Source organism: Crocodylus porosus, unplaced genomic scaffold (genome assembly GCF_001723895.1).
Source record: "Crocodylus porosus isolate Cpor-Errol unplaced genomic scaffold, CroPor_comp1, whole genome shotgun sequence".
NCBI lineage: Eukaryota > Metazoa > Chordata > Crocodylia > Crocodylidae > Crocodylus > Crocodylus porosus.
The window spans coordinates 63,132,777-63,146,842 of NW_017728918.1; the positions used below are offsets into that span (position 1 = coordinate 63,132,777).

At 41.6% G+C, this 14,066-nt stretch overlaps 1 protein-coding gene across 1 annotated transcript in view; it reads left to right on the forward strand.

Moving 5' to 3' along the window:
• TTK (TTK protein kinase) overlaps nt 1–14,066 on the forward strand; it is a 68,343-nt gene that overhangs the window by 33,918 nt on the left and 20,359 nt on the right. The window contains exons 9-14 of the mRNA XM_019538163.1: nt 4,366–4,465; nt 7,324–7,450; nt 9,439–9,617; nt 9,857–9,993; nt 12,247–12,373; nt 13,785–13,877. Of these exons, the coding sequence (XP_019393708.1) occupies nt 4,366–4,465; nt 7,324–7,450; nt 9,439–9,617; nt 9,857–9,993; nt 12,247–12,373; nt 13,785–13,877 (763 nt within the window). The remainder of the gene's footprint in view (nt 1–4,365; nt 4,466–7,323; nt 7,451–9,438; nt 9,618–9,856; nt 9,994–12,246; nt 12,374–13,784; nt 13,878–14,066) is intronic.

Genomic DNA, 14,066 nt, shown 5'->3' on the forward strand with positions numbered 1-14,066 from the left:
GAAGACTGGATGTTCATCTTGCTGGGGTCACATGACCTCAGTTGTCTTTCCTGCCTAGTGTAGGGGGGCCTCCAGCCCTTACAATCTATGAAACTTCTAGATTTGCCTAATTGTGGGCCTCGAAGATAGGATGCAAACAAGTTGTTTGTTTTTTTTCTTTCTATTTTATTTTGAGCAAATAATCTCTCGTACTATATGTGACAGCTTATACTACAGCTGTCAAAGCTGGCGGTAGTCGGTCTTCATTTTTAATTTGTTTAAATGTTAAATAAAATGATGATATGGGTAACATAAGAACTATAAAATCACCTTGGGAATGGTGGTAAATTTGGTAGTCATACGTGCACAGTTATCCCTGTTGACACTGGATTTGTCACTAACAGCTAGCTGTACCCCCTTTGTAACACTATGTTGGGGGCAGGCAAAATACGGCCCACGGGCCAGATCTGGCCTGCCAGGCCATTCTATCTAGACTGTGGGGCCCCTTAAAAAAAAAAAAATGTATGTATCAAAGATGACAGGAGCCAGAGGCAGTAGGACCCAGGGAGAGCCAACAGCAGAACTAAATAGCCACAGCAGGCCTGGCCTGGCCCCACCCCCTGACAGCCTCCCCCCACTCAGAGCCTCAGCCTGGGACTGTTTCTGCCTCCGTGCACCAAGGGAAATGCAGATAAGGAGAGGGAAGGGAGGCAGGGGAGGATTGTGGTTGACTGCCGCATCCTCAGGACCAGCCAGGTCCAATCCTCTGGTGCTGCAGCTGGGAACCACGTGGTACTGGAGGCTGACCAGCAGGCAGGCAGGGGGCGAGTGGGGAAATGGGTGCAGTAGAAGGAAGGGGCAGCAAGTGGGCAAGCGGAGCACAGTGACAGCCAGGCAGGAATGTGGGACCAATGCCGGTGCCTCAGGCCCAGAGCGGGGCAGCAGGAGTGTGGGGCTGGGCTGCCAGGGATTCTGTGGAGCTGGGCTGGCTTCCTCTTCTCCCTGCTTGAGCAGAACAGTTTGGCTCCACAGAGCCTCTGGTAGCCCAGACCCCATGCTCCTGCCATCCTACTCTGGGCCCCATGCTCTTGCCTGGCTGTCACTACACTCCACGTGCCCACTCACTGCCCCTTTTCCCCTACCTGCCACAGCCATTTGCCTGTTCTCCCCCTGCCCACCGTGCTTTGGCACCATGTGGTTCCCAGGTGTAGCACTGGGACCATAGAAGCATCTGGGATGTGGTGCTGGAGCAGCCTGGGGGTGAAGGGGAGAGGGACAGGGAAGCAGCAGGAAAATGGCAGCACTGGCAGTTGGGGGGGGGGCGGGGAGTGGGAGCGGGAGCACGGGGCCTGCCAGTGCCCTGGGGCCAGGAGAGCACGGAGTGGCAGGAGCACGGAGCTGGAGCTTGCGGGAGTGCTGGTGGGGGCTCTGCCTGCTGTGGGGCGGGGATTGGGCAGGGGCAGACAAACTTTAGGCAAACCCTCCCACTCCACACCAGAACCCTCCCCAGCCACCCACCCCCCACAAAACCCACACACACACGCCATGAATAAGACTTTATTTTAAGCTATTATACTATCACTTCTATGTAAACTACACAAATACATGTAAATCGGGACAAAAATATTTTTTTAAATGAATTTGTGAATGTGTAGTATGTGTTTGTTTTTTTGTGTTTTAAGAATATAATTTGGCATCTTTCTGGTTCAGAGACGGCAAAACCCCTTGCTGAAAGGAGTAATTCCAGGGGGCAAGGGGATGGACTTCTAGTGGCAACAATCAGGTGTTAGGGGTGGGAGTTCCTGTCCCAAGATGGTGACCAGGGGCTGGGGGACCTGTTAAGGGGCGGGGCTACCCATGCGGCCCTCAATGGCTTCCCAAAACTTCGTAAGCGGCCCTCTGCTCAAAATAATTACCTGCCCCTGAGCTACCTGCTGGGGACAACACTTCATTCTTGAGGTTCCTTCCCCCTGCCCCCAAGTGTATTCCCTCTGTCCACTGCTATGGTTTAGGGTATGGACAGATGTTATATTTTAAATATTTCAAAGACTGGTGCATTTTGAAGCACTTCAAAAAATCAAGTAAATCAGCCACAGGCAGAAAGAGCTCCTGCACTGGAGAACTTAAATTACTGCAGTGCCATGTAGTGGTGTGCTCTCCAGGCAGGAGGCTTGTCATAGGGTTGCTCACTCCTGCATATCAACATCTTTTTCTGTGTTTCCCTTCCCTATCCTCCTTGGTTGGAAGTACATCTACCCATGCCCATAACTTCTTTTTATTTTGGCTTCCTGCTCTTTGCCGATCGGGGAAGTGCATCCACAGTGTGGTCACATGGGATGTGTTCAGATGAACGCGCATGTGCCTCTTGCCACCCCTCCTGAGCAATTCCCCCCCACACCTGCCAGATCCCATCACCTTCCTTCTGCAAACCCCATAACACACTTACTGTGGCCAGCTGCCAGACAGGATGAGACTTCTAGCTTCCCCTGGCTACAGATCTAGGAGGAGCTGGGCAGGGTTATTTTGCCCCAAGTGGCACAATTTGCCCCACACCAAAGTGCATGTCTGTCACATGCACTGAGGCAAAAATCCTCGGCTCAAATTTGCTGCTTTGGTTTGAGCTGCTGCAAGTGCATGTGCCTGCATGTGTGGATGCGTCCATGGAGTGCAATCATGTTTGGAACTAGGGGAGTGCAGATAGTGTGGTATAACACAACACTTTTTTTTCTCCAATTAAAAAGAAATGAGCTTTACTAATAGGCTTGGGACCTTAAATTTATTCACTTTAAGATCCAAGCAAAAACAAATGCAACTTTCATTGGAAAGTACATTAATTTGTCACTTCATATATTATGTATGAAAGCCCATAAATTAGGCAAAAATAATCTAAAGGCATTCTATTAGTCCCATAGTCATTTATAATTAAACTTGCATCTCTGTTTTATAAATCTGAAAATCTAGTCTTCTTGAGACTCTTGACTGCATCCACTGCTTTACTGAAAGCTATTTTCACACCTGAGTTAATGTTTCTAGCTAGAGTTAAAACCAGTCTGCCAGGCTGTGAAAGAAGAGCAAATGGAGCAGACTTGTAGAACAAAGGATAGCTTGATTAGTGGAACTATTAGCAACCATTAAAAGGAGAGACAGTTGTTAATACCTATGGGACATAGAGTTTAGAAGGGTTCAGGTAGATTGTAATGAGCCAGGACCTCAATTGACTCCTTCACTTTTGCCTGAATAAAAATGCTGCTGCTGCTGCTGCTGCTACCAAGCAGTTGCGTTTAAATTTGTGCTAGAAGAGGAATCAAAGGGGAGGTGAAACTACACCACTGCATTCCCTTGATCTGTCTCTGGTGCAATATGTGTTTGCTAAGCATTTCACTCCTGTAGAAGCTTTGAGCTCCAATACCACATTTGGCCCTTCAGTTGCTGTTCACCTAAGAGATTCTGAGACCCAACTCTACTTATGAGGGCTTTTCTTGCGGTCGCCTACACTAACATACATTTGTGGAGAATTTCCCAAATATTATGGAAATGACATCTTTAAAATAAAAAATTACTAGTAAGTGTTGTCTACATACATATTTACATCCCCTTTTGAGTTTTATGTAACTTTACACTGAGCAAAAATGGTAGAGACACAGTGCATGGGGGTTTGAGAATTTAACTAACTTTTATATTTAACAAACTAACTTGCCCTCAGGCACAAAGGCAGTTCAGTATTTAGTACTGCTGCTTAACTGGGTGTTTACAAAGGAGTATTGTGTCCAGTATTGGGCCCCCCATTGCAGAAAGGATGTGGACAAGCTGGAGAGAGTGCAGCAGAGAGCAAGGAAAATGGTTCAGGGGCTGGGGCACATGGCTTATGGGGAGAGGTTGAGGGAACTGGGCTTCTTTATCTGCAGGAGAGAAGACTGAGGAGGGATTTAATAGCAGCCTTTAACTACCTGAAGGGTGGCTTCAAAGAGGATGGAGCAGATGACATCGAGGACCAGTGGTCTCAAGTTGCAGCAAGGGAAGTTTAGGTTAGATATTAGGAAAATCTTTTGCACTAGGACAGCGGTGGAGCACTGGAATACATTACCTAGAGGTGGTGGAATCTCCCTCCTTGGACATTTTAAGGCCCAGCTCAACAAAGCCCCAGCTGGAATGACCTAGTTAGGGATGGTCCTGCTCTGAGCAGGCGGTTGGGCTGGATGGCCTCCTGAGGTCCCTTCCAGCCCTAGTGTTTCTATTTCTGTGATACTTGGAGAATTCCATTTCTGGCTTCATAAATGTGAAATGTTTCCCTTCTGTCTGAAAGGCAAGTTGGTTTGAAAAAAGGTGAATATTTTAAACCTAGATGTTTTGAGTCTGTGTCTCTGACTTTGTTTTGTTTCTATGCAGGCAAGTATCCAGCTCCAAATGCACAAATTTGATTGTCCCTTCTACAATACATGAACCAAAATCCTGTGGTGATGATTCGCACGAACTGGGAGATCTAAAGGTAACTTAAGTAAATTTGTGACAAGTAACTCTGGACAATAGATAAGCATGTTTTGGATGAGATGCAGAAAAGCTAGAAAAGAATTCTTATGGGGGTGGGCAAAAAACCCCTAAGCTTATATTGCAGGGCAAAGGTTCAGTACTTTTTTTTATTTTGACTACTGCTTACAAAATGACTATTGAATCCTTGTGTTATAATTTTGCTCCTTTTGAGTAATATTTAAGGATCATAATGCATTCAAATGATACAGATTTCATTTTATCTAAAATAAAATACCCATTTATCACTAGCTTAAGGCTTATACACTTGTCCCTTGTCACAGATTCACCCCAAAACTGAGTTGCCTTTTGGGGTTGATCTTGTGGTATCCATGGATAGTTCTAAAATTCAGTTTACTCCTGTATTGTTTAGGCTCTACTTGAAGCTAGTGTGGAGCTGGGTTCAATTTTTGTAGTTTCAATAAGTACGTATTATGGCGTTTGATATCAATGTACTTCGGTAATTTCATGATATATTTAGTGTATATACCCAAGGCATTGACTACCTGTAATGGGGGGAACAGACTCCTCTTCAGCAAAGCATCTGAGAGAAATGGCCTCTCTGACTCATGAGCAGGGATCCAAGTTTTACATTTGCTATGGAAAAATGTTTTTTTTCCTTTTTTTAAAGGAGAAAATGCATGAGAATCCACGGCCCCCTGCAGCTGATCACGCTGACTGGGAAGCATGAGCAGTGCTCTTGGAAGTGCCAGCAACGCTTCGCTTGGCGCCCCCACTCCCCGGCTGGTGCTCGCAGGGGGAGCACCAGCGCTCCTGCCTGCCCCCCTGCGTGCCGCCCTGCTTCCCCCCGACACACGCACAGATTTCACATCCCTATTTTCTGAATTTTTCCAAAGTGAAGTACAATAAAAGCTTTATTATCTGGCATGAGTGGGGGAAGAGGGAGTGCTGGTTATCTACTAATTCTGTTTATTGGAATAACTGGGATATGTGCAGCAGCAGGAGCTGGCATGCCTCCCTGCACCACCTGGACGAGCATGGGACAAGCCCTCTGTCCCATGCCCTGCCTCGGCTGTGTAGGGCCTGGTGGGGCAGGTGTGGGGGCTCCGCCCCCTCCAGTCTGAAAGCGTAGCCCTTGGCGAAATTCTGGTTAATAGTGTATTCTGGTTAGTAAAATGCCAGTTAACACAGCTTTTACTGCAAGTTGGAATGCACATTTTAAATTAACAATATACTTAATTACTGGAGTCATAAGATTCTTTTATCATAGGAATCTGGCCTTGTGGTCCTTGAATCTGTAAACTGCCTTTCTGAAGAAACTGTTCTGATTCTGAACTGAAATTTATGGTTTCTGAACCATGCCTTGCATCTTCAGAATGGAAGTAGATCAAATTGGGCCTGTTTTGGGAATAGTAGGGGTACTGCTTTACCAAGTGGCTTCCCTAAACCCTTGGTGAACAAGGAGTACTTAAGTGGCTACCAGCTCTTTTCCACTTCAGATTAGTGGCATCTTGCTAGCAGCAGGCTGTTGTAGGGTAAGCTTTTGCTTCCCTGCTCACCTTGGGGGTCTTCAAGAGGAGGCTAGACAGATATTTGGCTGGGATGATATGACCTGGCACCTGTTCTTGTGCAGGGCAGGGGGTCGGACCTGATGATCTGTTTAGGTCCCTTCCGACCCTAAGTACTATGATACTAAAATAAAGGCAGAGCAAGACAAGGGCTTAATTTGTGTCTGCTTCTTCAAGCAGAAGAACTATAGTATCCTGCCTCTTGACCTTCCTTCTGAAATTTATTTTTTGTGTTCATACTGAATATGGCAGGGGCACCATTCTTTTACAGTAGAAGTTCTGTTAACCAGCATCTTACAAGTAAGCATGCTCCACTAACTGGCATGGCAGCTTGTAAAATAAAGTGAAACTGGAAGTGCCCACTGTGGCACTTCCCGTTTCTCCGAGCCCCCATGGCCCCAGGCAAAGCAGCCTGCGCTGTCGGGCAACCCCCATCCCAGGGACATAACAGGCTGTGCCGGGCCCGCCTCCCTGTTCCACAGGGCCTGTGGGAGGGGCGGCAAAGCAGCAGGATGCCCCAGATGTGGGAGAAGCAGAGGCCCAGGCCACTCAATTAACTGGCATGTTTTGTTATCCGGCATCCCCCATTCCCATGGGATGCCAAATAACAGAGCTTGTACTGTATTTGAATTTGTTGGAGTGCCCACAGTGTACAAGCTGTATTGTGAACACATTGCACTGTATTCTTCAAAGGTGCCAAGTACACTGCAGTTTTCAACTTCATGGGAGTTGTACATGAAAATTGGGCTATTGTTTCTTGTGAAAAGTCATAATAATAAGATGGAGGCGGCTAAAGTGCAGGCAAAGTGATGGCTAAGTTTGATAAGTAGGATCTTTAAGCAAACTAAATTCAGCTTGCTGTCTTATTTGGTCAGTTCTTAACTTTTTTTTTATTTCCAGTGTTTATGCCCTTCTCTACATGTATAGAGGAGCTGTTTTCCCATGAGATGAGAGATAAAGAAAATGCTGTTTTTGGTGTAAATAAAGTAATTTGCAGAGGTACTCAAGAAAAATACCAAATTAAGTTACTAGTGTAATATAGCTAAGAATTGGAGTAGCTTAAGTAATTTTTGGTATGGTTACCAAACCTCAAGCATATCAGAAACAAAATATTTTAACACTGTAGCAGAAAGATTATACCTATGGAGACTTCAAAATGTTTGAAGAAATACTGGAGCTAATGTGAGTGTTTTGCCCCATGTCAGAAGGCTACTTTGATGTAACGAGGAAATTACTTTAAAATATTGTTTGGGCTCTTTTTCCTTATGCTTTTAAAAAAAAATTTCTTCAGTTTTTACAGGACAAAAACTTTCTCCAATCACAGTTGTCGGATGAAGAGAGTATAGAAACTGCAACTGCTTCCACTGTAACCCTAAAAAATAAAACCAGTTCAAATCTTGCAACAAAAAGAAAAGAAGGTAACAATATTGAGAATTCCTACATTGTTACAAATGCAGGTCAGCTGTTCTGCCTTCAGTAATCTCTTCAATAGTCCATGATTACTGCTTTTTGGATTGAGAGAACTTTTTTTTTTTTTACTTTTTAAATGGGATGATGGAGAAAAGGAACACATTTTTGTAAAAGCTTAAGTTGCATTTTGGATGCTGTAGTAATGTTGAGAACTTGAAGCTTGATGTCCTGCCATCTTGGCTACTTGTGTCTAGCACAGCCACTCAGTACATTGTAATCTTACTCCAAAGATGTTTTCTGAGCACCTGGACAAGCCTTTCTATAAATCCCTATTCCCTTCCCCATGGGACTTCAATATAACGCACACTGGCCTGTTGGACTTCCCTTCTGTCACCTTTGGCTGAAGACGGCTGCCTTTGTTTTCTGTTAATAGCTTTCCCTAGATGGCTATTCTGTTAATATCTCACTCCTGTTTATCTATTAGAGGAATAAAGGGATTTCAACCCCTCATGACAGGCCTATATTATTCTTTCTTCAGGATGCAGTTAGCCACTAGATATTACCTAAGTTATTTTTGTCCACAATTGCCTCTCCCATTTCCATGTTTAATCAATTTAGTCATGTAGCAGTTTTCTCCCAAATCTCATTCTTTGCCAGTCCAAAGCAAGGCCTTGACAAGATCAAAAGCTCTTTAGTTATCAAGACCTGCTGTCTTCCCCATCTTCTCTGCTGTATTATTATTGTTAGCTGTATTGTTGCAGTTTATTCCTTTTTTTCTTGAAGACTGAAGCAAAACAGCCATTGAACATCTCTGCCTTCTTTTTGTCTTCTGTTCTAATAGCTCATGCTGGCTATTAAGAAGTGGATTCTTGGGCTATTATTTCTGTCCAATGTATTTAGAGAACCCCTCCTCATTGTCTGGTAACTTCCTTTATGAGGTTTAGCTCCATTTCTCTCTTTGCTTTCCTGACTTTTTTTTCTTTGCGAGTTCTTGCTATTTCTTGATAATAAGAAGGCCAAGTCACTAGATAAACATGTTTCTTTGATTTGGGGGGCATTTAAAGAAGCTCCTTGAGTAACCACACAAGTCTCCTACCATTCTTCTTATGTTTCTACCATGTTGGAATAGCTTTCTGCTCTGGTCCCCATACTATGCCACTTAAAAACTGCCAGTCCTTCTTTATCCTCTGGTCTGTCTTCTCCTGGGGGCTACATGCTATTTTTCCAAGTCCATTAAAATCTGCCCTTTTGAAGTCCAGTGTTTTTATTTTGCTAATACCAGACTTTTCCCCTTTCTTAGAATCATAAAGTCTATTGTGCCCCATAGTCTCTTCCTCTGAAGTTTACAATTGCATTTATGCTCTCAAGCAATTCTTCCTTATTGCTGTGAACAAAATAACATGGATAAATCCCCTAATCATCCTCAGCTTCCTAGAACAGAAACTTATTCTCCACACAAGTTAGGAACTTGCTTGACATTTTGTTTGGCTGTAATCTTCCAGCAGATATTGGGGAAGGTAAAATCCTGCCTATTTAGTACCATCTTATTTTTTGGATAATATTGTTACTTCTTTCAAGAGTGCCTTGTCAACCCTTTTTTTCACCCTGACTTAGCAAAGCCACACTTACTGAGTATTCTAATGAAGGAAAGCACTGGAGTAGCCCTGGTCCAGGAAAATAATTATAGTAATAACCCAAGCTTGTGTCTTATGGTTTGTTTTTTGGCTTGGTGGAAACAGATGTACCTGCAAGTAGACTGTAACAAATGTAGAATTTTTTTACTCTTGTTTTTAAGTAGCAAGTAGCATAGCTATGTAAAAAGCTCCTAAGACTCTCCCTAAATCCTCTGCACTAACTCTTATTTGGGGTAGATGATGAAACAAGACATTATTATAGCCTTTTCCTACAGTTCCTATCTGAATCTCTTTTAAAATGTATGATTAGTTTAAAAACATTTTTCTTTTGTTTAAATTAAAAAAAAAAATGCTTATTTCAGAAATCAGAGTGCATTATCAGGGGTCAAAGATGCCAGAGCTGAAATGCATGGAAAGTCACCAGCAACAGTCTGGTTCCACTGGAAGTGAAAGAGAACAAGTGGAACAGTTGAAACTAAATTGTGTTATGCCTGGAAGAAAACTAACAACTCAAGTGGGGAATCATAGGAGCTATGCAGAGGTAACTTACCTTTTGTTTGTTTGTGTGTGTGGGTATAAAATGTGTTGGCTCCATTTAGGTTAGTTATCTAGGTGTGTTGTTTTTTTTCCCCCTAGTAGTCTAATATAGCTGTTAAACTGTAACTATACTACTGATCTCACCTGTGAGAAGCTACTCATTTCCTGCTGAAAAGTGGGACTCTTGGTCAGTCTTTCTCTGCCTGAGAAGCTTGAATTAACAACCTGTTTTACTCTTTTTAGGGAAAACCATCAAGTTTTGAACAGCCTGTCCTTCCTATTTCAAAAGGATTATCACCGCCAGAAGCTGTTCCTAAAAGAAATGATCCAGCATTTATTTGTGGAACCCCAAGCAACACACTGAATGATTATATGTCTTGGTAACTACTTTTCTGTGTTTGATCAATTTCTGTGTTTTGTGTAACTTACTGTTCATTAAATATTTTATTAGTTGCTTAGTTTAGCACTTAAGTTCCAGATTCTTAAGAGCTAGAAAGACACCTGTGCAGTTAGTACTTGATACCAAGTACCATGTTATAAGATTCATAATTAATTAGACTAATACATTTATTAGCATTCAATGTCAAATTTGAGGCTTCAGTACTCTTTAAATGGGGAATTGTTACACCTATTTAAGCGTTGGTCTCTAATCACTAATAGAGAGCATTTGTCTTGAACTTTTTTCATTTTGTGATTATTTGGGTAAAAGGCCCTAGTCTGCTTGAACAATTCACCTGAATCTGAATCTTTCCCTACAAAAGCAGTGTTGTAGAAATGTTAAGTTCCCTTTTTGGAATCATGACATCTTGACTGCTCTTTAGAGGCAGGGATGAAAGAAGAAATGCAGAAAGTGAAAGACGCGACTAATCAGAGGATGGAAAGAGTTTAGTCTGATATTTTTAATCTCTAGAGGATGCTCCTATTCCAAAGTGTGGAATTATACCCAGGATTCTGAAGTCTCAAATGTCCTCTTGCTGTAAAAACCCATTAGCAAAGTACACATCTAGTTTCTTACTTCCATATGAAAGAAAACAGCCTCCCAATGCTAGTAATTATTAATTCGGGTAATAAAGATCTGTGCTGTGAAACCCTGCTTCTCTATTTGTGCTGGTCAACTAAAACTTCCATAATACACTTGGAGATAAAATTATACGAAAAATCCCCTATATTTAACATGAAATTCATGCTTATACAGCCACACAAGGTAGGAAATACCAGTTTAAGGTTGCCCATAAACCTTTAATGTGGCCTGTTTGTGAATATTATACTGTGCTTTTTAATTACACAATTGCATTACTTTTCACAGGACCATTGTCTAATTCAGTGCAAAGGATGAGCAGTACATTAGGAATGGTGCTGAATTGAGGCTGTTTTCTGCAGGGTTCCTAATTTTACGTGTGAAAATTAGAAGGTGTGTGTTACTGAAACACAGGACTGCAGAAAGTGCAGGTGGTTTTGTTGACAATCAACTAATTTTACATCCTAGAGAAATGGATATCATCCTTGCTCCCTGTGTTATGCTGTCCAGATTGCTTAATTGGGTTCTGTGCAGATGGCCAGTACTTGTGGGGGCTAAATACAAATGTGCTGAGTTCCTGCAATTGCAGCTGGTGAAACCAGCTCTTTGACCATCTTAAATATGTGAGAGTTGTATAGTACTTGTCATGCACAAACCCCCAAAAACAGGTCCAACATGTTTCAAGTTAGGCATGCACAATTAGTGGACACTTATCCAGTTCTGTCTTATTCTCAATTGTCCCCTATTTGTATTAAAATGAAGATATCGTGCCTCACTAGCATACTCTGAAGACCATAATTTGGAAATATCAGTGAATACAACATGATATTGTGGAGGAAGACTGATAAAGCTAATGGGGAAACTAATACTGTAGTAGTGCGGGGTTTGAATAGCTTGCAGTTTGACTAATGGAGCTATCTTTGTATGTCACATTGTGTAACTAATTTCCATGTACATTCTGTCCTGTGCACTAAATGAGACTGTCTTAATTTTGGCATTTCCCAACTTTTGAATCCTTGCTTACTTTAATGTTCTTTTAAATGTTGTCATACTTGGCTATATGAAGAATAGGCAAGGCCTTGAGAGGTCCTTACTTTCTATTTTGGTATCCAAAATTTGAACCTGGGTCTCCAAATTTAAGCACTAGCTTAATCTTGTTCAGTTTCTTTGTACCAAGAGGGAACTAATATTTGTAAAAGGTTGGGAGCAGGAAAGCAGATTCTATCAGAATTTTTCTCTGAGCCTGGGCAGAGTTATGGTACGTTTCTTTTCCAGCTTTTGCAGAGATTGAGATTTGGTACCTCCAGGTGCTTTGGTGTAGTTAAATATTTATGAAATACTTCTAAAGACTTTTTATTTTTGAATTGCTTTAAATGCTTAAGAGGTAGATAAGTACCATGAGGTTTGAGAGCATACATCTATAATGCTCATAATGAAAGGTAGCATAAATACAGTAGTGACACAGCCATTTGGTAAATGATTGGGTAAACTGTGATAAATCTTAGGTTCTTTAGATTGCAACATGTGTTTGGAATAAGTTCATACATCAAAAATTAAATTGATTCCAGACTCTTTTGAGGATGACTTTTTTTTTTTTTTCCCCACCCCCCCTCAGTTTCAGAACACCAATTGTAAAGAGTAACTTCCCACCAGTGAGTCAGTTTTCCACTCCGTACAACCAACTTCCTTATTTTCAGCCATGTACACCAGCAACTCCATTTCAAAACCAGTTTGGCTTACAGGTAATGTAAAATGAATGCTATCTTGCAGTTTTAAAAATTTTTCCAAGAGTTTTTCCAGCCTTCCATAGTAATTCAAAATAAATAAGACTTTTGTGGAGGTTGGTGGGCACGGGCTTAAGGATTTGTGTTTTAAAATTGGTCTGTAGATCATCTTCTGGATTAATGTGGCGGCAACACTTTTTATGCTGTTACTGTTTTACTAAAATATACATTTCTGCTTTGTTTATGGCTTGAGTTCACTTAGGAATGGCAAGAAATCAGCTTTTTATTTTTTCTGGAGTAAGTCAACCAACTTTTAAGCCTAAATGTTTTAAAGGTGATGGGGACTTTTATTTATATGCCTCTGGGAATCAGTTTTCTGAATGTGAGTCGAGTGTAAAACAGTTCTGTAGTTTCTAGAGACTTTGGTAGTATTTGGACATCTAATTCCAGTATTTCTGCTACTGCTCCTAGCTATTAGAATCAATGAATAATATACAGGGAAGTACCAAATTTGCTCTTTCTTGATGGGACTCCTTATTCTGCCACTGTTTTGTTTATTAGAGTAATTTTTTTATGATTGACTAATGGAGACTATACTACTAGACTGTGAGTACATTAGAGCAAACCTCAGATGGCTTCTGAGAAATGAACCCTACCTATTTGTGTGCACCTAACACTACATATTGGTGCAGATGGCTTGTAGTGGCTGTGGGATAAGGGATGTACTCAGGCCTGTTCAAGCCACCTGTGTTCCCTAACGTCTAGGCTTTGGCCCGAACAGAGTGAGAAGAAATAGCCAAGATTTATTTCTAATTGTGCTTCTGTATGTTCTGTTGACATGGCTGTAGAGATCCATTACTATTCATTGGTAGGCAATCCCACTTCTTGTTTGGGGCCAAGAGCTCAAGGGGCCAGTTCCCTGGACATTTGGTCCTGTTACTGTAGGTTCTGGTTTTTTGTCTGTTAGGCATTTTCCACGTCCTGTCAAGACAGCTGTTCTGTATAGGGCGGAAGAGGAAACAATGATAGGCTAAGTTAGAAAAGATAAGGGAGTGGAAGAATGGAGGGGAAATTTTATAATGAAGTAGACAGAGGAAGAACAAAAAAAGAGAGTAAAGATGGTGCTAGACATAGTACTGTCCACTAAGATCACAATAAATGTGAGAGAGGAAGGAAAACATGGAAAACTACAATCTCTTAAACTTGCTGAATTCAAGTGAATTGGTAAAACATTATTTTAAAGCAATTATTTTTATTCCTTAAATACCAAGAGTTGGGTATTGCCATGTTGGAAGGAGTCACAGAGGTATATTTCGTTCTGACTAGCAGACTGTCCTCATTTATTACGTGCTGGGTGAATTTTCAAGTATCTATCGGATTCCATTGCAAATGTGAAAATTATTTTCATTCTGTTTTTTTATGTATTCAGGTTTCAACCTCTGTACCTTCAAATGAATGCATTGCCATTAAAGGAAGAGTATACACCATATTAAAGCAAATAGGTAGTGGAGGTTCAAGTAAGGTAAGATCATTTTTAAACTTTTTTAAGACTAACAAAAGTCAAATATACCAACTCACACAGAGGCATGGTGTCAGATATAGCTCATGTGCTAGAGGTAGCCTGCACAAAGTATTTAAATAATCTAAATAATAGATATTTTAAGGAACTTCAGTGTAAGTAAAAAATCAGCTTCTAGCCTTCGTGGGGATG